Raw genomic sequence first — 22171 nt, forward strand, 5'->3', positions numbered from 1 at the left:
GCGGCTACAAGATATCACTCTATATGTAACTAGGCTACCATTATTTGAATGAGCTACCCATTGTGCCCAGCTCTGCATTCGGAGGACAGGCGAGGTGCGAGGCTGACAATCGGGTTGTGGGCCCTACGCTGGTCAGATTGCTGATCTTGACTTGAAATGAACACGTGCATGCTAGGCACTGCCATTCCCTTGTTCCTCTTACTGATTTCATTCAGTAGGATGTGAGCTGGAACAGACACTATACTAAGTGTTAAATTAACAGAACATGCTCATTGGGACTACGAGTTGTCTGTGATATAGGAATAGGGATGGGGGAGGTTTCCATGGATTAGCACTCTCGCATGCCATATTTTGTCCCTACTGGCAAAAGGGGTCATTCTTGTTTTAGAGCCAAAAGATTGGAACAGACATCAAGGATCATCTGGTGCAGTCCCCTGCCCAAGCAGGGAGATGCATTGTTCCCAAGCCATGCCAGTGACACCCCTATCCAGCCCTTTCTTGGAAACCTCCAAAGGAAATTCCACAGCTTCCCTATGCATCTTGTTCCATTACCCTCTAGCACTTGCTGTCATGACCTCTTCTCCCCCTGAGATTTGATCCAAGTCTGTTCTGCTGCAAATAATAGCCATTGCCATGTGTCCATCAGAAGGAAGAATAATTTTATCCAACTTAAAAGAAAAAGCTTCAGCAACATTTGACTGGAGGAAAGGGCAAATAGCTAGGGCACCAAGTAAAACTGGTCATATGGTCAGTGGTGATCAAGGTTTACAAAGATATCTAGTAATTTCGTGCATCCAAATATCATATTGGTTAATTTTCCACAAGCAGTTTTATAGCACTAGGCGGGCATCTAAAAAACTACAACAGGCTCTTTTTTTCCAAAGGTATAAAAGCTTTTGAGTTCAGTGTTCAAAGCATCTTTGAGAACCAGGATTAGAGTCCAGTTTGGGGTAACCACTCCCATAGACTTCAAGGGAACAAGAAATACTAGCATTAATCACTTTTAAAAATACTTGGCTGCCAATCACAGAAGCAAGGTAGATGGAAAGACCTTTTGGCACAGCAAACGCGTTGGTGCGGTTCTCACTGCTGCACCTAGTTCTCATTAAGCTAGTTTTATTCTTCTACTGAAACTTGGGCCAAAATAGCAGAACAGAACAATTCCTCTCTTCACCACAGGCTGCAGTGCCTGGGGCAGAGCTACATGAAAGATGTGTTTCTTTTGGGTCAAACAAAAGGTTGCTTTTTACCTGAACAAATGTTCTATTTCAGGACTTTTTAAATTAAAAAGGAAACTTAGTGATTAAATCCATTTAAGTGAAAAGCTGAAACAGTTGTAAAACACTGAGACCTGATGGTCTGACTCAGCTGCAGCAGGTTTTTGTTTGATTCAGAACAATTGTAACGTAACATCTTAGTAGTTTTTCCACTTCCCTGCCCCTTCCCCACTCCCAAATTGGTTAGAGAGTGCCACCCAGATCTACCCACAGGCCTCTCACTGTATCAAGAGCAGACCACGTTATTCTTCTCAATGCCCTTATGTCACAGCCAACTCAAGAACTAGCATTTGAGCTCCCAGCAAGATCCAAATGTTGAACAGCATTGTCTGATCTCATCACTCTTTTCCCCTCATCCACTAAAAATAAAGCCTTATCCAGCGCCACCCCTGACAAGCTTGATAGCTCCTGCCCTCATCAGGGCACCATCTTCTCTCTCAGGGAAGTCACCTCACCCTCCAGGTTGTTCTTTTTAGTTTGCCCCATGCTACTCTGAAGAACAACTTACCACAAGGCAAGCTGTTCACTATTTTCTTCTTTCACCCCAAAAGGGACCAGCTCTGGCTCCCTCACATACCAACCGCTTCCCTGAGCTACTACATCACAGCCTACGTCACCATACCATCAACAACATCCAAAGGAAAGCAACCCCTCTACCTACCCCAGGCCTCAGTCACCTTTGCCTATCCCAGCACTTGAAGGTGAGCTCAACCCTACTCTACTCAAACCTGCTGCTCCTCAATTAAGCCCCTTGCAGGCTTTTATAATCCCTTGCTCCCTTCCCAGCTGGCTCTGATGATTAACAGGGCTCCATGGCCCTGGACCTTTACTGCTTAAAGGAGCAGGACAGTTTGTCACAGGCCCTGCAGGTGAGGACACTGATTTCTGTCCTCAGTGGATCAGCTCCTTAATATTTTAACTATTTATGCCCACAGGCCTGACTGAGGATCACAGATCTCTTATGCTGGGTGCTAAGCATTGTATGAAGGGGGAGAAGAACAAGAAACCTATACACAGCTATTAATTTGCTGTTTTGAACTCACTTCACCTTTACTACCCTGGTATCTAATAGGCCTGTCCAAAGCAGCTTGTATTTGCGTCAGATTCAGATTTGGCTGATTAGGGGAAAAGTGATTCGAATCCCTGTCCCGATTTGATTTGGCCAAATCTGATTCAGAGATTCAGCTGCTGCCGAATCTCTGAATCAGCCAGGCCCACCATGCTCAGCCTGGCAATGGCTACCCTGCCTGCCCCAGCTCCCAGCTCTTTGAGGGAAAAACACCCCAACTCAGCAGGTGCTACTGGGCAGGCAATCCCCGCTGCCCCACACTGCATGGGAGGCTCTGCATGAGCCCCCCCCAACCTCCCCCACAGGTGCCCCACCTGGGCCAGCTATGGCTCATTAAGAAAAAAAAACAAGAAAAGCCCCGCGCTCACTGCTCCTGCCAGCCAGGGGGGCAATCTGCGCTGCCTCCACTGCCCCCCCGCCACATGGGGGGCTCTGCAGGAGCCCTTGAAGCCCCAAGGCCACTGCAGGAGTGGCGAGTCCAGGGGCTTTTTTCTGCTTTTTTTTTTTTTCTTCTTAAAGGGACAGAGCTGGCCCAGGCAGGACAGCTGTGGTGGGGCTGGGGGAGCAGGGAGCTTGTGCAGAGCCCTCCATGAGGTGTGGAGCAGTGGGTATCAAACCCTGCTCAGCAGCACCCAGTGAGTACCAGGTCTTTTCTTTAAAATACCAGGAGCTGGGACAGGTGGGGGCAGCCATGGTGGGGCTGGGGTCCCCCCATGGTCCCCTCCCTTGCCCCTAGTACTTATCATCTAGGAGTCTGGCTTCAGCTCCCTGATGCAGCCATGGGGGGCTGCCTGAATCATCAAAGCTCTCTGAATCTTTTCTGAAGATTTGGAGAGCTTTGAATCAATTTGGACCTTTAAACTGGTCCCCTGATTCGATTCAGATTCAGCCACCAAATTGGGCTGAATCTCCTCCGAACTGAATCACCACCCAAAGCTTTGCACAGCCCTAGTATCCAAACCCCACTCACTGATGGTCTTCTCCTCAGGACAGCCCTCTACAGCAGGAAGGTATTGTTATTTTGTCATTCCTATTTTGCAGCTGGGGAGTTGAGACACGAATTAAATTAAAGCTGGGATTTTTAATAATTCTAAAGGTGTTAGATGCTGCACTCCTTTGATTGTCAATGCCTAACTCACAGAGGACTCTTGGAAAAGCCCATCATATGAGCCTGTTTACACAGAGACAAAACAGGAAAGTTAATCCAAATCAATCCTGTGGCTTTGAAGTGGATTAATTAAACTGCATTAAAACCTTACATGGTTATTTTAGAAGTGAGGGAAAGTAGATTAATCTGAGCCTATGTTATTTGTGGCTACAAGTGTCCACACAGGGATATAAAACAATTGAACTAAGCCACTTTAAAAAGTTACAAGTTTACTCAATCTAGATGAACTGTTCCTGAGAGTCCCTGGGCACTTTTATACAACATGTTTATCATGCAGTAGATTAATTAGCTGGGCAGTAAACATTGCACGTCTATACATGCGCCCCTATTAGGACAGTGTAAACTAATTTACTCCACAGCAACACACATGTAGCTAATGTTCCACCTGGCTGGGGCATCAGGGTGTTTCAATGTTGGGGCTGCCTGCCAGCTGGCCCCACACTGAAGCACCCTCATGCCCCAGCCAGCCCCTCTGCAGCGCACTGAGCCGGCAGGGAGCAGCTCTAGGCTGGCAGCCTGATCTCCCTCCCCCCCAGGCCTCCTGCCAGCTGGAGCTGCTCCAATGTAGCTCGACATGCTGCAATCCCAGGTGTATGTAATGCTGCAATCCCAGGTGTATGTAAACATTAGGGGTGCACCAATAGAGATTTTGGGGGCTGATACCGATAGACAGTTTTTAAGGAGGCATATTGGCCAATACTGATCTGATTTCCAATACAGCCACATACAGCTGGTAAGTACCTGTTGTGATGAAAGCAGGGGGAGGATGGAAGAGGGGGGGCAGATCAAGGCCCCTGTGATGAGGGAGAGGCTGGGGAAGGTGCTACCCAGCTGGGGCAGGGTGGGGATGCAGAATGGAGCTAAGGCTAATCTGGGGTGCACTGGGTGGGGGGAAGCTCCTGTCACTGCATGCACCCTGGGAGCACATGGGGGGGCACGTGCCTCTTGGATCTGCACATGGCGGGGGGGGGCTGCAGCTGCAGGCCAGGGCTGAAGCCAGGGCTGCGCCAGGCTCTTCCCAGCAGGGGCTGAGCTAGGCTGGACTGTGCTTGGGGCAGGTGGCAGCAGCACTGAGAAGGGAGCTACAGGGGTGACTGCAGCCACCCCAAATTTTGCCATAGCCGTCCTGTAGCCTGCCCTCCCAGTGCTGCTGCCACCTACCCAGAGCACAGCCCTGGTCCAACCCTCCTCCCCCCATGTGTGGGGAAGAGGCCAGCGCAGCCCCAGCCCACCCCACCCCACCCATACCCCGTGCAGATCCAGTGGCACACACCTCCCCTTCCATGCCCTCCCAAGATGTGCTCAGTGGTGGGAGCCACCCCCACCCTGGACAAGACATGGCTCCGTCCCATGCTCCACCCCACCCTGGCTGGGCCAACACCTGCCCCAGCCCCACACACTCCATCACCATAGGGGCCTTGAACTGCCTCCCCATGCCCCTTTCCTCCCCACTCCCTTTCTACAACAATAGACTTACTAGCTAGACGCAGCTCTCCAAGCTGCTTGGCTTTGCTTCTTGCTGTCTGTGTGCTGCGCTGCAGTTGCATGCCTGCACAGGCATTTATTGGCCAATTATCAGCCACATCAGGCCAATTTCTGATATTATCAATTTTCTTTATATCGGTGCCAATCTGATATTGAACCAATGTATCCATGCACCTCTAGTAAATATGTATCTGGGAGCAATAAACTACAGTGCAATAAACACCAGCATTTATTGTATCGCATTAATATGTGCATGTAGATGTACCCCATGGGTAGATAAACCCTGACTGACTTGCCTAGCATCCCATACACAGCATATAATGAAGCTGGTAGTAGAACCCAAATCAACTGCATCTCAGCCCAGCACTATAAATACAAGCCCACTTAGCCCTGCGCTATAAATACAAGGCCATCTTGCTAAACAAGTGCCAGCTCCACATGGACATGCTCAGAGCTTTCCAATTACCTAGCAAATCACTGACTTTCCCCAGCTGCCTCTCAGCCTAGCCATTGCCTAGAAGGCATTACAATTGCAGATGGTCTTGAAAAGTTTTTGACAGACCACAGTGGCCATTTACGTCAGCTCAGGAAGGGAATTTCATACATAAGGGTTAGGACAGAGAAACTCCTACATGTCTACAGGAGGTGGTGGGTGGTCCATGTTGGTATCTTGGCAGAGTGGTTGGAGGGGGGCACAGCAGTGAAAGAAAAGAAAGAGGGGCAGGACTAGGAAGGGCTTTGAAAGGGAGACCAAAATGGTGATGGTTGCCTGTGAGATGCACCAATACTCTGTCCTCTTTCTGGGATGTTCTTACTTTACTAGAGGGTGATTGCCTCTGAGGAACCAAAGTTATCTCAAGTGCCAGGATGCCTGAACCGTGTGGTGTTTTTTAAACCTTTTTTATCCCTTCTTTGTTCATCCCTGAGCACAGACCTGCTCTAGACTGTCAGGCCTAAATTCAGCAGCACAGTAAATGTTGGGACACATTTCACCCCTCAGTGAAAGTAGATCTGATAAATGGGGGAGCGTTGTCTACACAGCAAAAGGAAGGATGCCTGTGCTCACTGCACCTGGCTAGCCCAGGCAACTACAGCAGCAAAGACTCAGGAGCAGAGACACCAGCACACCTCAGTCCAAGGGAGACAGAGGAACTGACCTGGGACAGCGAAGGCTTGTGCTGCATTGTGTTCTCTGCAACTGATTTCTTGTATGACCTTAACCTTGTCACTTATTACCTCTGAGCTTCATTTCCATGAATGTAAGGTGGTGATTACTAATGTCTCCATTACCCCTACTTCAACTGGTGTGTCTCCTGAGAGCGTGAGATTGTGAGGGTAGGTACCATCTATTCCCACAAGTCTGCACTACTGGCATGGATCTCAGTGGGGGCTTCTGAGCACTACAGTAAAACAAATAATGATGATAATGCTACACAGCAACCAAAGAAAGATCATATTTATTGGACTAGCCTGATGGTCTCGTTTGACCTGGTACAGTCTCCCTCTTGTCCCCAAAGGCAAAATTAAATGAAGCCTTACCTGGGGGACTGATATTTAAATAATCAGAGTTGATCCTGCTCTCCTTTCAAATCCTGCCTATTGATAATATCTTCATCATTATGCAAGACCTTGTTTATGCATTTTAATCTTCATAATTATAATCTGGCAAGGAGTGATGGTTAAACACTGCATTTAATTAACAATTTGGACCACTGGAGAAGGAAAGAAAGTAAAAAGAAACCTCCACAATTGCTGAAGAAAAAAAATATTTCAAAGGGGCTGTGTGTTCTAGCATCTCATTAGGAAGGGAAAAAATCTTCACGATTTCAAATGAGTTTCAGAGAAATCGGGGGAGGCTCAAGATTTCAGACACTTAAAAATATATCAGGGCCAAATCTTAATGAAGTTACTTAGGAGAGGAGCAGCATTCTGATCAGTGGAATTGTTGCTGTGATATAAAGATTTGTATAAAGAGATTTCAGGGTTTGGCCATTTTAGCTTGAAGTTTCCATCTCTTTCACTGTGTTCTGATCATGTCTGAAGAGGAGATAGGTCTTTGTTTAATTTCAAAAGACACCTGGGCTGTTGTCTAATATTAGTGAGTGGGACAAATGTACCTAACTCTGATCTGACTCTGAGACTTGTATAAGTCAGAATTAAATCCATGGAAAGCAACAGAAATTCACAACCCATGTCAGACCTGTACTGGGCTCCATGTTCCAAAACTGGTCCACGAGTTTTACCTCGCTGAGAACACAGAGCTTTGACCAAGGAACAGTTTTCTTTGGCGGTTAGTGTAACTACCATCCCATGGTAAGCTTAAGCATTGGGATACTTTGATTGTATAGGCCATAAATGACAATCCTTTCTCCAGTTCTACCCCAGACTAAAATACTCACAATAAGAGGCTTTGGGATTCTATCCAAGAGAGGACAGAGCCAAACTGTGCTCAGTTGATTTTACTACAGATGTGGAATATATCCATAGATATATCCATAGTGTGAAGTCATGTCTGAGCTACACCACAGTAACAAAGAGAAGGATCTGGCCATGAGTTTTCTGGATGCTGATATGTAATAAACCACAGGAGGGTTTATGCAGGCAGGAGCCTGTCCATTACCAACCGGTGAGGGGATGAGCTGTCCGTAGTCCTGAAACACCGGAGGATTCGCAGCTTGGGTTATTACACAGAGCAAGGAGGAAAATGACAGCAAATTGCTAAGTATTAACATTCATCCTCAAGGGGAGCAATAAAAAGAAGGCATGGAATACACTTTCTTGCTCTTATCAATTCATTCGTGGACACTGAAGAAACAAATGTCTCTGGCTTCCTATATATATGCTTTCACACCACTCACCACTGCTGAGAAAGCAGGTGATTGGGTCAATGACCACGGTTTAGAGTCATAAAGAAGTTGGGCTGGAAGAAACATCAAGAGGTCATCTAGTCCAAGCCCCTGCCTGGGGCAGGAAAGGTCTTGTTTCCTGTATGGGGATCAAACCTGTGACCATGGCATTATTAGCGCCTCATGGTAACCTTAGTGATGAATTCTAAGTTACTGACGGTGTTTCCTTGAATCTGTCCCTTGTGGGCTCTTTGATTTTGAAGGCAAAAAGGAGTCATCCCACAAGACTGTGTAAATCCTTCTTCCAATGTTTTATGTCCCTTAGTGTGTCTTGCAGAGTGCTGCCAACCAGGGAATTTCCTCCATCCCTGGGTACTTACAGGCTGGGGACTTTTTGCCTCTTTACAAATCTTATCAGGCAAGGTAAATAATGAATGAATTGACTGATGTCCTTTTTCCTTTCAACAGGTCAACTCTCCTGTTGGTATTTGGTGGACTGATGTCAATTTGAACCAGTTATCAATCCATCCCATTGATTTCAGTGGGTTCCTGCTGAAGATCTGGTCCATTGACTTCAAAAGGACCTGTGCTAATTTGTACCAGTTTGTATCTGGACTCAACAAATTAGGCAGCCGCTAACCAGAGACTGTAGGACAGCCATATTGTGGTCTACAGCTGGAGGATCTAGGTGCTAAAAGTACACAGGACAAAAGGGCTTGTTGTAAATCAGGACTGGAACTCACTGTCAGATCAGTGGAGATTAGTGAAAAAAAAAGGGGGGGGGGAGGGGAATAAGGGAAAATTACAGATCAAGATCCAGACAACCAGTTGAGGTGGAAACTAAAGGACTAGGATAGGTAGGGTGGGGGAATGACAGATGAGGTAGTGAAGTGCCTCAGCAGAGCTGGGTGTGGGGGAAAGTTTAGAAAAGCTATGATCACTACAAGTCAGGGATCTGTGGGGGACACTTGATCACAGTCCCCTGGCCATACTAGCCTCGCAGCTCCTGCACATTAAAATATCCCAACACAACACCATTAACAAGTTCAACCATCAAAAATTACTGGTCACTGAATTGCTTAAATGTTGCAAGAGGGAACGCCCTGAGTTACATTGTCAGTCCCAGACACATTCCTGTTCTATTTTCCTTGAGATTTTGTATTTTGTTTCACACTCAGATGTAGGAAAAGATCCAATTTGGCTCTCACTTAAGACAGAACAGCAGCAGTGTAGGCCTTTCTGTTTCAATGGAGTGGTTCCTTATTTACACAAGTTTGACAGCAGAATCAGGTCCCAGGTACACAGGGATTATTGCCAAGTCCCTAATTCTGTTTAGGACTTTGTCACTAGTGCTCCCATCTGATCACCTTTCACCATCACCATATTGCTCTCTCATGGGCTTATTCCGGTCAGACTCCCCAGCCTTATTTTAATCAGATTTTGCCTGTGCCTCTCTGCTGTTTATCCTATGCAAGTCTAGATCCTGGGATGCAGCTGGAAATAAGATTTTACCACTCCAGGATTCTCTCTCCCAACAGGCAAGCATCTGCTGATAACTTCATCTTGGTGTTTAATAAGCACAGTCATGAAGATCAGCAAATAGGCCCTCTTGAAGCTGCACTGGGCATGCTCCCCTGTGGAAGGCAGCCCCGAAGCCCAGCACAGCAACACAGTTTGCTCTTCTGTTAAACTGAGTGTCATTCATCATGAGAAAAAGTGACAGCTCTACGAGATGCCTGTGTATAGTGTATGACAACTGGCACAGCGGGTGCATTGCTACAATTATGGTCCCTCGCTGGCCCCTTGCTTCCTGGATAGGTCTGTGCCCCAGTCTGCCCCTGCCCCAACCCAGGGGTATACAAATTGCCCATTAAGCTTATTGGAGTTCTTCTGGGTGCTTCAGAGGAGCCAAGACTTCCCCAGGGTGAAAAAGGAATGCTCCCACCACTCGATCCAGACACCCCCAGCTGCCCCAGCCTCAGGTACGTACCTCTCCCTTCCCTCAGTTGTCACTGCAGGTAGCTAGTTCTGCTCCCAACAGACATCTGCTCCACAGAGCAGCCTTGCTGGCTCACCCTCTCCCCGCCGTTCATTACCCCTCAACCTCTTTGTGGTGCAACTGCAGCTAAAGTCCCTGCCGAGCTAATGCGGAGACACTGTCCCTCAGTGACCTACTTTCAACCAGACTTACTTCCCTGCACCCCAGCTTGCCCAGAGGATACAGAAGGATGGTTCAGTAGACAGAGCACTAGTGCTGGGAAACCTGGATTCAGTTTCCCCCACACTGCCACAGACTTCCTGTGCCACCTTGGGCAAGTCACATCTGGATTCGCAAAGGTATTTAGGCACCTAAATTCGCATGGATTTCAATAGGGAGCTAGGCTCCTAAATACCTTTGTGACTATGGCCTTTAGTGCCTCTGTTAGCCTCAGTCTCCGTCTGTACAAGGAAGTTACTACCACCACCCCACCTGACCAGGGGTGTTGTGTGGATAAATCCATTGAAGATCATTATGCGCTCAAGAAGTACTCCAGTCATGGAGACAGACCAGATAGAAGAAATATCATCAGCCAGCATTCTTCAAGCTTATGCCATCAGAGAAAGAGACAGCTCTGACCAAACCTGGCCAAGTTAAAAACCCAGGATTCCCCAGTTCCTAAAACACACTCCACAGACTCCTTTCTACTACTTGGGCGACTTGTAACTTCTGAGATGAGTTTGCTTCGCTCCTGTTGTCCCTCAATCCTGGCCTGTTTTTACAAATTCCTCTCCCCTCAAAAAACACATACAAATAAGAGTCAAATTAGTGCCCTTCGTTGGCTGAAAGTGAATGAGCTGTACTTCCTCCAAAATAAGCAAGCAGGCAAGCACTGGGGGAAATGTGTCTTCACATTATTAATGAAGCAAAAAAGGGGAGATTTATCGCAGGGGGTTTAGGCAAATCAACTGTAAGACTTGTAAAACTTTCTAGTTGTTGCAGGGAACTGTAGGTGGAAATGCACAAACACAAATGGGGAGGGGAGCTATTACTGTCTGACTTCGGACCAAATTCTGCCATTGGCTACAAGTATGAATCTTGTCTTACCCATAAATAATCAGTGGATTAGCACCACTATCACTGAGAGTCAAAGCTAGCTTCTAATTTGTATGTATTGATTCTCCAGTGTGGTACAAACATCACTTAAAAAGGCATTTAAAAACCTGTAACCAATACCCACCAGATATTAGCATAATGAATAAATTAGAAGTCAACGTGCAGCTTGTAACAGAGCCACACATCAGCTCCCATCACACTGACCTAACGACACACTTACTTGGATTCTTGACACTTTAATCTGGGATCGATTCCCCTGGAAAACAGCAACTGACACAAGATTTTAGTCTTAGAGGACTTCTTAGATTCTGATCCCCTGGTGCTAAAAGCAGGCTAGGTTGAAAAGGCAGAGAGAAAACAGGAAATAGGGCAATAAAAGGAACTTTACCTAAAAGGTCTCAAGGTGACGAGACATCTTCTGACCATTATTTTTCCATCCGAATTGACAGTGATCATTGTTCAAACTTAGCAAAGAAAAGGAAAAAGAAGCAACCTGACACTTTAAACTGCCACACGCTGCCACTCTTCGAAGCTCATGGTTGGCTGGATGAGAAGGATTTGTGCATGGGGCAGTACCAAAATAACCCCAGCCGATCCAAGTTCACAGCAAGGGACTACAGGTCTTCTTGTGGAGGTGGTCTCCTCCTCTTCCAAGGGGAAGCTCTCCCTGGCAAACCTTTGTCGGCTCTCGATGAACAACCTTTCAGCAGAGGGAGAGCAACTGAACTGTGTGCACTGGTGGGATTTGGTTGTTATTATTATTGTTATTCACATTTTGGAGGCAGGTGGTAGCTAATAGCAGCACTTCTCTCCGTCCATCTCTCCTTGGAGAAGACAAATCCACTGCTGGGCAAGGTGGGGGAGACCTCGATTCCTGCTCATGGGAACCTTCATCACCTCCACTTTATCCTCCCAATAGCCTCACCTCATCTGGAGTCAAATGCCTGACATCTCCCTGCCAGCGTTCAGCACTTCCAGCTACTTGCCGTCCTCTGGCAATGCTCTGCAGTCCAAAGTCGGCACAGCACTGAGATCCCAGTGGGGCTCCTGATCACATCTAGGGATGCAAAGGTTACAGGATCCAGGTCCATCCCATCCCGGGAGCTCCCTTGCACAATCCTCGGCATCCAGCCCTTTGCTTTAATCTGAGCAGGCACCGCATTGTTTCCACCTGAGAAGGCTGTACTGTTAGAACAGGGATTGAAGAAAGCTTCCTTGCTAAATTGTGAATTGGGCACCATCTAGTGGCAACAAAAGGGTGTGGTGTCGTCCAGTTTCTATGAAGCAATTATGCTAGGACTGATGCAGAGGTTGCGTTGCTTCTTTGGACTCCTTCACTCCAGAGAATTCGATATCTCATCAGCAGCACATCCATACAGAATTATGGACGCTCTCCCTGGCTGTAGTATTGTTTAGAAAACTCCTATTTCAGTGACGACAGCAATTAATAGTGCTCATTTATATGTTGATATGCACCCCAAAGCACTTTGCAGATTGTAGACAGGAAGCATCTTGAAAATGGAGCCACTACTGTATGAAGGATGGCAGCCAACTTGGAAACATCAGGCTGCACAACAGAGGACGAGAAGACTTTCCGGGAAGACACCAGGGCAATCCCCTACTCTTATGAGAAGTACCAGAAAATATGCCTAGATAAGACAGAAACTCCAGACTGGAATCCACCTCCCTTATGCTAAGATTTTCAGTGGATTTCACATAGGTATAAAAGAGATCAGAATCCAGTTTGCTGTTTATGAAGGCTCCATCCAAAAGTCCTCCTGGTGTTAATGGTTGAGGCTCAGTACACAGATTCCAATAAAAGTGAGTTGTTGATTTTCTGCATTGGAAATAAAAACAAGATATTTGGCCTGAAGATTCATCCACAACGCATTATGGCAGCACTGATTGCATCCTGTTAACCAACTACTACAAACACATGTAGGGAACATACTTGTAATGGAGTTTTTGCAGACATACACCAGTGCAACTTTGTACAGAATTGAGCCTTGTCTGTGGAACCGCCTGTACTGCTTCCATGATTTCTGAATATCCCCTTACAGCAGCAGCCACCACTGCAGCCCTGTTAGCCTCGACATAATGATTAGCTATTCTTGATGATGGGTTATCATTTGACTTGTCTGGGAGTCACCATGTGAAAAGGAAACATTTGCTATGAGGACTTCTTCATCTCATGGAACAGAAACATAGCAAATGAAAGAGGTAGCACTGGAGAAGAGAGGTGATCACAGCCTAAGGACTTTCAAACAACTGAATTTACTGACCTTCTGAACCTGTCACAGGCTAGAAACTGGCCAAGAGCCGAGATGGTGGAAGAGAGGGAGTGTGAAAGTATAACATAGGCACAAGACTGGCGACTGGCTACTCTGTGGTGGGCTGGGAAAAACAAAGGCAGTGTCTACTTTCTTCACTGCTCACTTCGTATAATCTTTGCTCTTGTGAGTCAAGGGGCCCAGAGCTTTGTACGGAGTTTCTCTTTGGAGTGTGATTAAGAACCAAATCTACATAAAGAAGTAAAATGCCACCCTGTTTTCCCATGTACTGAACCTAGCTGTTGACACAGTTCTCAGAGTTGTCTTGCACGTAGCTGGCTCTGCCAAGCACACACACGCAGCCCAGTCATACTTAGCCCCCCAGCTTCTGTGGAAGGGTAGACCTCCCTCCTTACTCTGTGGAAGCCCCTTCAACAGAACTGTTGGTCAGTCCATGGATCAGTTTTCAAATGAGACATTTTTCCCACCCATAAGAGGAGACAGTTCTGAGGCCCACACAGGGCAGAGGTGATTTCTCACACACACACACAGCTGTAGGCATCTGGAGTCACGGCATGCATGCATGCATGCACACACACATGCACGTGCACACACACACAGAGGCAAGTGCTAGGGTTCTTCAGGGCCTCTGTGATAGCAATGCTGAACCTTAGAGTCACCAGCAGCTCACAGTCCACACACCTTACTACAGCTGAGACCACGGTATTACTGAAGCATCCCCCAAACAGACAGGCACCCAGCCCAGGAGGAATTCTGCTCCTGTGGCTCTGGTACCATCCAAACCTCTACTGGAATCATGGCTTTTCCTAACGGCTGCATGTGTTGTTTTCACTGCAGCACAAGGAATAACATACATCCAACATTACAAAATGAGGGTGTATTTCACAGACCTGATCTTACCAACTCTGCTTCTGAATACCCAAATAGCCCACTAACAAGTCTCTCTTCTATATGTGTGTTCAGCAGCCCAGAAGTTGGCATCAGAGATTCCAAGATTCACTTACTGAAACAAAATGAAAAGGGCAAATTTGCCCTGATTTACACTTGAACCAGCCTCTGGATGGACCTGGCTGTAGAGTGTGTGACCTACAGGAAAGGAATGATTCCTGACTGGTGCATCTATACTAGTAACATAATGATGTCCTCTTCTGTATTAGATCCGGTTCTACATACAAACACATCTCATGCTTCCTCCCTTCTCTCCCCACCCTTTCCTTCTTTCATATGTTCTTCACCTCTGCAGAGAAGTCACCCTGGCTGACTCCTATCATATGCTTTCCTGGTGCCACATTATTAATATGACACAGTCACAGTAATGAGAAGACGAACACCCACTCTTTTATAAACTAATTGCAGGCTTCCCTTGCTTATGTAAGAGCCCGACATTTTCCCATAAGTCTGATCAAGATGAAATGCCATATTATGACCGTTGTGAAATTGTAACTCGTATTTCCATATGAGACCTGGGCACTGATCCTGCTGTCACCTTGTTGCAAGTCCACAGTCACTCTGCTAAATCCATGAGCTCCACAGACATAAAGGCAGCATCAAAATCACGTAGGATACAGAATCATTGACAATATACAGCGCTAGAAGGGACTTCAGGATGTCATCTAGTCCAACCCCCAGATCAAGACAGAATAATCCCTGCCAAAACCATCCCAACAGAAAGGAAAAAGAATCAGAGCTCCTAGATTAGACACAGTTGGATTTTTTCCATTGAAATATTTTCCCAACAAAACAGCAGCTTTTATGAAAATGGTCCATAATTTTCAGTGTTTGATGAAAACGGAATGAAAACAAACAGTTTTGTGTTCATTAAACTTTTTCATAGAGAGAAAATAATTTCCTAACCAGCTCAGAGCTAGATAATAGAGGGCTCCATATGCATATTAAGGACAGACAACTCATGTGACTACTTGGCTTATGCTCAGTGGAGATTTGCTGGTAACAAAGGACCAACGGCATGCTTCTGGGCCTGATGTGTTAAAGAAAAAATGTTTCTTTGTTTAACTTCCATCAGAAAGGCTGCTAATGCTTCCACTGCCCCTGGGTTATTTAAGGGGAAGGCTCCTCACATGCACACCCTCCCAGCTGGTGAAGGATGAGAGACCTGAACATACCAGCACCCACTTCTGCACAACTGGGATAATTTCCAGGGAGAAGGATCCCCGTGCAGGAATATCGGGACTACATCAGGTCAGGGCTGTGATAGCAGGTACATGGCAGCCAGATCTGAAGTATACTAGCAGACCTACGGGAGAAGTTTGTTTAGCATAAGTAATCTCTTCATCCCAATCAAATCTTCCCATTTTTGTTAACCTCAAGGCTGGCATCAAAGTATCCCTTAGGAGTCAGGCATTTGTTTTCAGGAGAATTAGACATCCAAAACCCATTGACAGAAAGCTTTGAGCATCTACCAGCCTCCGGCTCCCTTGAAAATCCCAGCCTAAATTTGCTCATACTTTTAATAATAGAAAGCTGAAGATGGAAAGGGAGGTGGCTGAGGCCACTAGGATTCCTACTATTATTACTGTTACTGCAGCAACCAACACCATGTTTCTTCCTGCAGAGGAAGTGACAAATACTTTCTGCTTCTCTGGTGTTGGCTGTAGTCATGTTGGTCGAAGGGCATAGGCAGACAAGGTTCTTTGGATAAATCCGATATCTTTTATTAGACCAACTAAAAAGATATCAGATTTACCCAAAGAACCCCGTCTGCCTTCTGCTTCTCTGCACCGTTAGGAGCTCCTGTTACTGCTCTAATTCGGAGGAACAGCTGAATCCTCTCATCCACCTCACGTATACCCCTATTGCTCACCACTACCAGCTTCATGCAGAAAGCCAGCAGAAGACCTGGGCACTACTAAGGCCCCCAAGGGCTCCCCAGAAATTCTTCTGTGCTCCTCCCACAGGTTCCTTGGTCCACGATAGAGCTTCTCCCATAAAAGTAGCTCAACATTTGTTTTTGAGACTCCATTCTCCAATCATAACACTTCAGACACCACCTTTGATTAATAATGAGATCCAGGACCATTCTGCAAGGTCACAGCCAAGCCCAGCTCAGTGGGGGCGGAAATTTTTCTAACGGACAGTAAGTGCTGGATGCAAAGTTTTCTATAGAGCATCATAATTGATGCCTCTCTGCACACAGGGAGTCAAGCTACACCTCTCAGAAAGACTCTGAAGGCAAAATAACAGCATTACATTCTAGTCCTATCGGGAGGCCTCTGATGTCTGAAGGAAAGGCTAAAAACTAGAAGCTACTTGGAATTACAGCAGGAGGCTGACATTGCCAAGATGGAAGACATTTCTCCACCTTACCTTACACTGGAACAATGCACTGTAACTTCCATCCAGACCCCAGGCCCTGCCAAAATGGCATTTGCTTTCATCCGAGTTAAAGGAACAAAAAGCTCAGTAATGATTTTTCCCACAACTGAGACTGAAGGACAATCAGGGGAGGAAGTGCATGAATAGAGGCAGGCTCTGTGCAGTGGGTATCATCTACTTGGAAGCTAATGAATGAGGACTCCCTTTACTCTGCAGGCAGCAACTGTAGGATGAGTGCTTGCCTATGGTAAGATTAGAGCAGTGCAAGATGGGAAGAGGCCTCTTTTTAATTAGGAGTTGGCCCCAAGTCATTTAAATTCAAATCCAGATCTGCATACAATTCAGGTGGCTTGCTCAGCCCAGCAGAAAAATGGGGAATCAGCTGTCAAGTTAAGATCCTGGGTTTGGAGCTGGACTTACCCAGCCTTTCAAACCTTTCTTTAGTTTAGATCAAAGACTCCATCCCATTGCAAGTGCCACTTGTCTATCCAGCCAATAGAACTCACAGAAACAGTCGTAGACAAGTAAGGCAACCGGTTCTTAGAAGCACAGGACTGGAAGAGGCCTTTTGGGACATCAGCCCAGTCCCTAGCATTCACAGGCAACTTTTTATCCAAAAAGTCCTGGAACAAACATCCACTCCAACACCTCCCACCCTTACCAACAAAGCATGTTACAAAAACCAAAGTAGGAACACCCTGATATACTACTACTCCACAGTGTGCCATGTAGAGAAAGGACAGGTTGCGAAGACGCAGCCCATGAAATGGTCGAAAGCAGAATCCAATCCACCATGACCTGTACAATCACCTAGAGAGCTGTGGGTCTTGGGCATCTCTACCACATTTGCCACAAGTATGTGCTGCTGATGTTCTGGCATAACCCATAACTAGAACCACGTGAAATGGGTGCATAGAAAATATGTGCAACACAACTGTACTTGGATCCATGGATGAATCACTGAATGTCTAACATGATGGAGGAGAGCTGTCTCTCTGACCCCTTCCCCCCTATACACACACACATCCCCTAGGCCCATTGTACAATTCTATCTTCAATGTTGCATAGAAACTTAGTGACTTTGACCAATCTGGGTTTCAAGTTTCCGGGGCTTGATTAAACCTAGAGCACAAAGAAAACTCTGAGGGCCTGATTCTCTGCCCAATTAACCCCATGCGTCAGTCAGACATGAATCCATTAAGGCCAATGGAGATATAGACCCACTCCCCGAGCTGTGCCACAAAAAGGACTCTAAACTACCTTTGCATCTTCCCACTCAACCTATCTGGATACTTATATGGCCCCACTTAGTTTTAGTATCATAGCCATTGCGAGGTGGGAAAGGTTTAATCCAACATTACAAATAGGCAATTGAGGCTTTGGTTGGACCTGATGATTTATCCATGGTCACAGAGAGAGTCTGCAGATGACTGGGAACTGACTCCATGCCTCTGAAGTCCCCAGATAGTGCCCTAGCCACTACTTCATCCTGTCCACCCACTTTCTCACCTATCCTAGGAGGAAATCAGCTCATTCGTGGTGCAGATTATGTTGCATATTGTCCTGTGTTTCTACAGCATCCAACACAATGATAGACTCTTCTATGCCACCACTTCAGAAAACAATAATTGGAGCAACCTCGAGTGGCTGACTGCCAGGGTACACTAATTGCCCTTCTGGCAGCTGGAAGGTTGTCATTGTCACTCATCTCTTTTTCCCTATCCAAGCTTCCTCCATTGGTGGCCAAAGATGGCACGTGGCATAGGAACAGCCACAGCATCTCTCCTCCAATGCAAGTTCCTTTTGCACAAATGGCATGCTCCAGTGGCCAACTCCACTCACTCAGCAATAGCTTGGTGCCAAAAAGCTGCATGGAACCATCCAGCTCCAACGCATTGCAGGGTCAGGGCAGGAGAAAGGAGAATCAGACTCACAAATCCCCCTTGGAACAAACCCCCAGGGAACCAAGCCTGCCCGAGTTACCCCCTACCAAAGACAGCAGAGTCAGATCAGCAAGCATCTCTTTCCCCTGGCAAGTGGCATGTGGACCCACCTCGATTTAGAAAGCAAAACCCAGGGGCAGGTGCCCGCTGGCTTTGAGGAGTAGCTGAAGGGCAGACTGAGAGCCTGAGCAGCTTGCCTGCTGAAGTGGTGGGAGGAAGCGAGCTGCATGACTTAGCTTGAATCCCATTCCAGCCTCTAATTGTGACTGTCCTTTCATTTGACATATTGATTTGGGGCCTGAGACTTTCCAGAGATGAAGATACAAATAAATACTGTGTTTGAAATCACTCTTTAATGGACTTTTTACAGGGTGGGGGTCCAGACAGCAGATTAAAAAACAGTTGTCCATTATCTCACATGGGACTGCTGAAGCATGAATAATGTCATAACTGTGTCCACTGACAATATGCAAAACACTCCAAAGCACTAACATTAGTGGAGAAAGGTAGATGTGCAGGGACAGCTCCATGGTGTGGTGGGGAGCGAAGGTCAGGCATTGAAAGGCTGTTATTGCTTTGCTGGAGCATGTCTCATGCTTTTCAGAACTTTTAACCTATTCCCAGGATTGAGGGGAAATACCTGAAGATTATACTGATATACACAGAGAAAGGTATTTTTCAGGTTCTCAGCCTGGCAGATGGATGGGGGCATCTGGTCTCAGGCAACATTAGTGTCACCTGTGAAACTCCACCACGTTGGTATAGAGAACACCCTCATCAGAGAGCAATGTCCAACTTGCGCTATTTTTGACCCTAAATGTTCAAAAGGCCATGAGTTACCCCCCTTCCCTCCACCCAAATCATGAAACTGGCTTTAAAATCATTATCTGATGAATGCAGAGTCTTTTTATTCTGCTTCTGGGTTCTGGGCTGTGAGGACATGCTCAGGTCAAGTGTTCAAACTTCTCTCCGCTGCCCCCAAAGGCTAGAAACTTGCTCAGTATGCTCAAATTAAAAAAAATAAAGATAACCTCCTTCCCTAATTGCTTGTCTCCAGTTGCTGGGACATTAAGAAAATTCTCTAATGTCCCAAGGTTTGTGGTATAAAAGTGAGAGTCACATCAACTCCCAGATATTGCAGATTCTCTGAGGCAGGGAGGGTAGGTTCACTGAATCCGCAGTTCAGCTGGGCACTTATGTACACACTGAAGTCCTGCCCTATTCAACCAAGTACAGTTGTCCCTGGTGCTAGATTGGGCTGGCTGATTCAACTGGGGCATAAATCTGACAAGCACTGAGCCTAGCAGCGGGCTCAGTCAAATGTTTTTAGAGGCTGCATCTACATGTGCAAATAATCCAGGAGCAGTTTACTCTAGAATAAACTCTAAACTAGAGTAAACTGTCCCGGGGAACACGTCTACACATGCAGGGACATGGAAGCAGATTTGCTGCTCCTAGTAGCAGACTGCTTCCATTCCCTGTCACCATCGGGGGAGCTGGAGGCTCCGGCCACAGCTGCATGGGGCCGGCAGCCATGACTACCAGGCAGCTGTGCTCCCTGTCCAGATGCTTTTCTGGCCAAGAGCAGTACACAGTGTAGGAGCAGCACATGGCAGCTCACTCACTACAGCCTCTGCCTCCCCATGCCATGGCTGCTTCATCCCCTGCCCCCAGCACTGACAGTCAGTGCCACAGGTTCCTGCTGGAGGCCCTGGGCCAGCAGGGGCCAGGGTACCAGGTGCGAGAGGTTCTGGCTGATGACCCCCTTCTGCACTGCCCACTGCAGCCTGCCTGGACAGCCACCTACAGATCTCAGCCCCACCACACACCCCCAGCACCACGCTCACTGTGCACAGTTCAGAGAAGCATTTTATTCCTCTCCACAGACACAGACCCCCCCCCCCCACAATGGACCCTGTCCCCCTCCTTACCTCCCCACAGAGTCCCCACCACCATCCACCACCCATAAAACACCCTCTTCCCCCTGGTAACTGTTTACCAGTGGGGTGTATGTGCCCTCCCGGGGTAGAAGGCTGTAGGGTGGGGGCACCTAGGGAGTGGAGCTCAGGGCCAGGCACCCAGCACCTCGGCCCTCTGGCCATTCCCTCATGGGTGTGCACAGCACAATGAGGCCAGTGGGCTCATTCAGAGGCAGCAGCAGGTGCTGCTCTCTGAACATGGGCAGCTCCCCCTCCAGAAGCCAGGGTCAGTAGGGCCTATACTTGCTGCTGGCCCCACTGTTGGCAGCTCCTGCTCTGCGGCCACATAGAGCCAAGGCAAGGGGTGGAGGCGGGCCCAGAAAAGGGTGTGGGGTGGCCCTAAACCCAGGGCAGGGGCTGGGGTAGGAGTTCCTGGCCAGTAGAGAGGCAGCGCAGGACCTCTACCCAGGTCCACAGGGTGGCCTGCAGCTGAGCAGCAGGCAACTGCCACTGGGCAAGCAGGGCTGCAACCAGGGGCAGGACAGCAGGTGGCACAAAGGCCACTGCCAGGGCCAGGGACAAGACAGTGTCTAGGACCCAGTGTCCAGGCTTCCACAGCCCTGGCCATCAGCATGGCCTGCCGCTCTGGGACCTTGAGCCTGTCCCTGTCCCTGAATTCTCAGTCTGCCCAGTCCCTGGCCTCCTTATACCAGTCCCACACATCCTTATGGGCCACATCCTCCACCTGCCAAGTTTCGTGCCTACAGACCATGGTAAGTTGGCCAGACAGACCCTGGCACAGGCAGCCGCTGGCCAAGCTTTTCATCCCTGCTTGCTCTGCGGGGGCCAGCGGGCTGCTGGGTGCTGGCTGCACGCAGCCTGGGTTGGGACATGCTGCCATGGCTCCAGAGCCACTCCCCTCCCGCTTCTCCTCCTGCAGGCAAGCCTGTCTCCTGTGCTGCCACCAAACCCATAGCACCTGAGCTTGGGGGGGGGGGCATGGGGATCCTGGATGAACTGGATGTGGAGCTGCCAGAACCCATGCCCTTCCCACAGGGGACTTCTCCAGGGAGGTGCCCCAGGGCCAGCTCCTCCGTTGCTCCTTGAGCATGCCTCTGCTGCACTGCATGAAGAGCTGTTTGTATAGGCCGAGGGGTGCCCAACCCACTATGCCTTTTTGCTGCTGATGGCCATGGTGGGTACTGAAGGCACTGGCCGACATCATTGCAGAGCCACTGGCGGGAATATTTGAACGCTCGTGGCGCACGGGTCAAGTCCCGGAGGACTGGAAAAGGGCCAATGTGGTTCCCATTTTCAAGAAGGGGAGGAAGGAGGACCCGGGTAACTATAGGCCAGTCAGTCTCACCTCCATCCTTGGCAAAATCTTTGAGAAAATCATCAAGGCTCACATTTGTGAGAGCCTGGCAGGACAAATTATGCTGAGGGGAAACCAGCACGGGTTCGTGGCAGGTAGATCGTGCCTGACCAATCTAGTCTCTTTTTATGACCAGGTCACAAAACGCCTCGACGCAGGAGGAGGGGTGGATGTCGTATACTTGGACTTCAGGAAGGCCTTTGACACGGTATCCCACCCCATACTGGTGAACAAGTTAAGGGGCTGTGACTTGGATGACTGCACAGTCCAGTGGGTGGAGAATTGGCTGGAGGGTCGCACCCAGAGAGTTGTGGTGGATGGGTCGGTTTCGACCTGGAAGAGTGTGGGCAGTGGGGTCCCGCAGGGCTCGG

At 47.9% G+C, this 22171-nt stretch overlaps 1 protein-coding gene across 1 annotated transcript in view; it reads right to left on the reverse strand.

Annotated features, from left to right (window-relative positions):
* Nucleotides 1–12062, reverse strand: part of MGAT5B (alpha-1,6-mannosylglycoprotein 6-beta-N-acetylglucosaminyltransferase B) — a 188155-nt gene extending 176093 nt beyond the window's left edge. Inside the window, exon 1 of the mRNA XM_090059720.1 lies at nt 11328–12062. Within this exon, the coding sequence (XP_089915846.1) occupies nt 11328–11395 (68 nt within the window). The 5' untranslated portion in view covers nt 11396–12062. The remainder of the gene's footprint in view (nt 1–11327) is intronic.
* Between the last annotated feature and the right edge of the window lie 10109 nt (nt 12063–22171).

The sequence above is a fragment of the Crocodylus siamensis genome, chromosome 8, assembly GCF_052110815.1.
Source record: "Crocodylus siamensis isolate JL-2025a chromosome 8, ASM5211081v1, whole genome shotgun sequence".
Lineage (NCBI taxonomy): Eukaryota > Metazoa > Chordata > Crocodylia > Crocodylidae > Crocodylus > Crocodylus siamensis.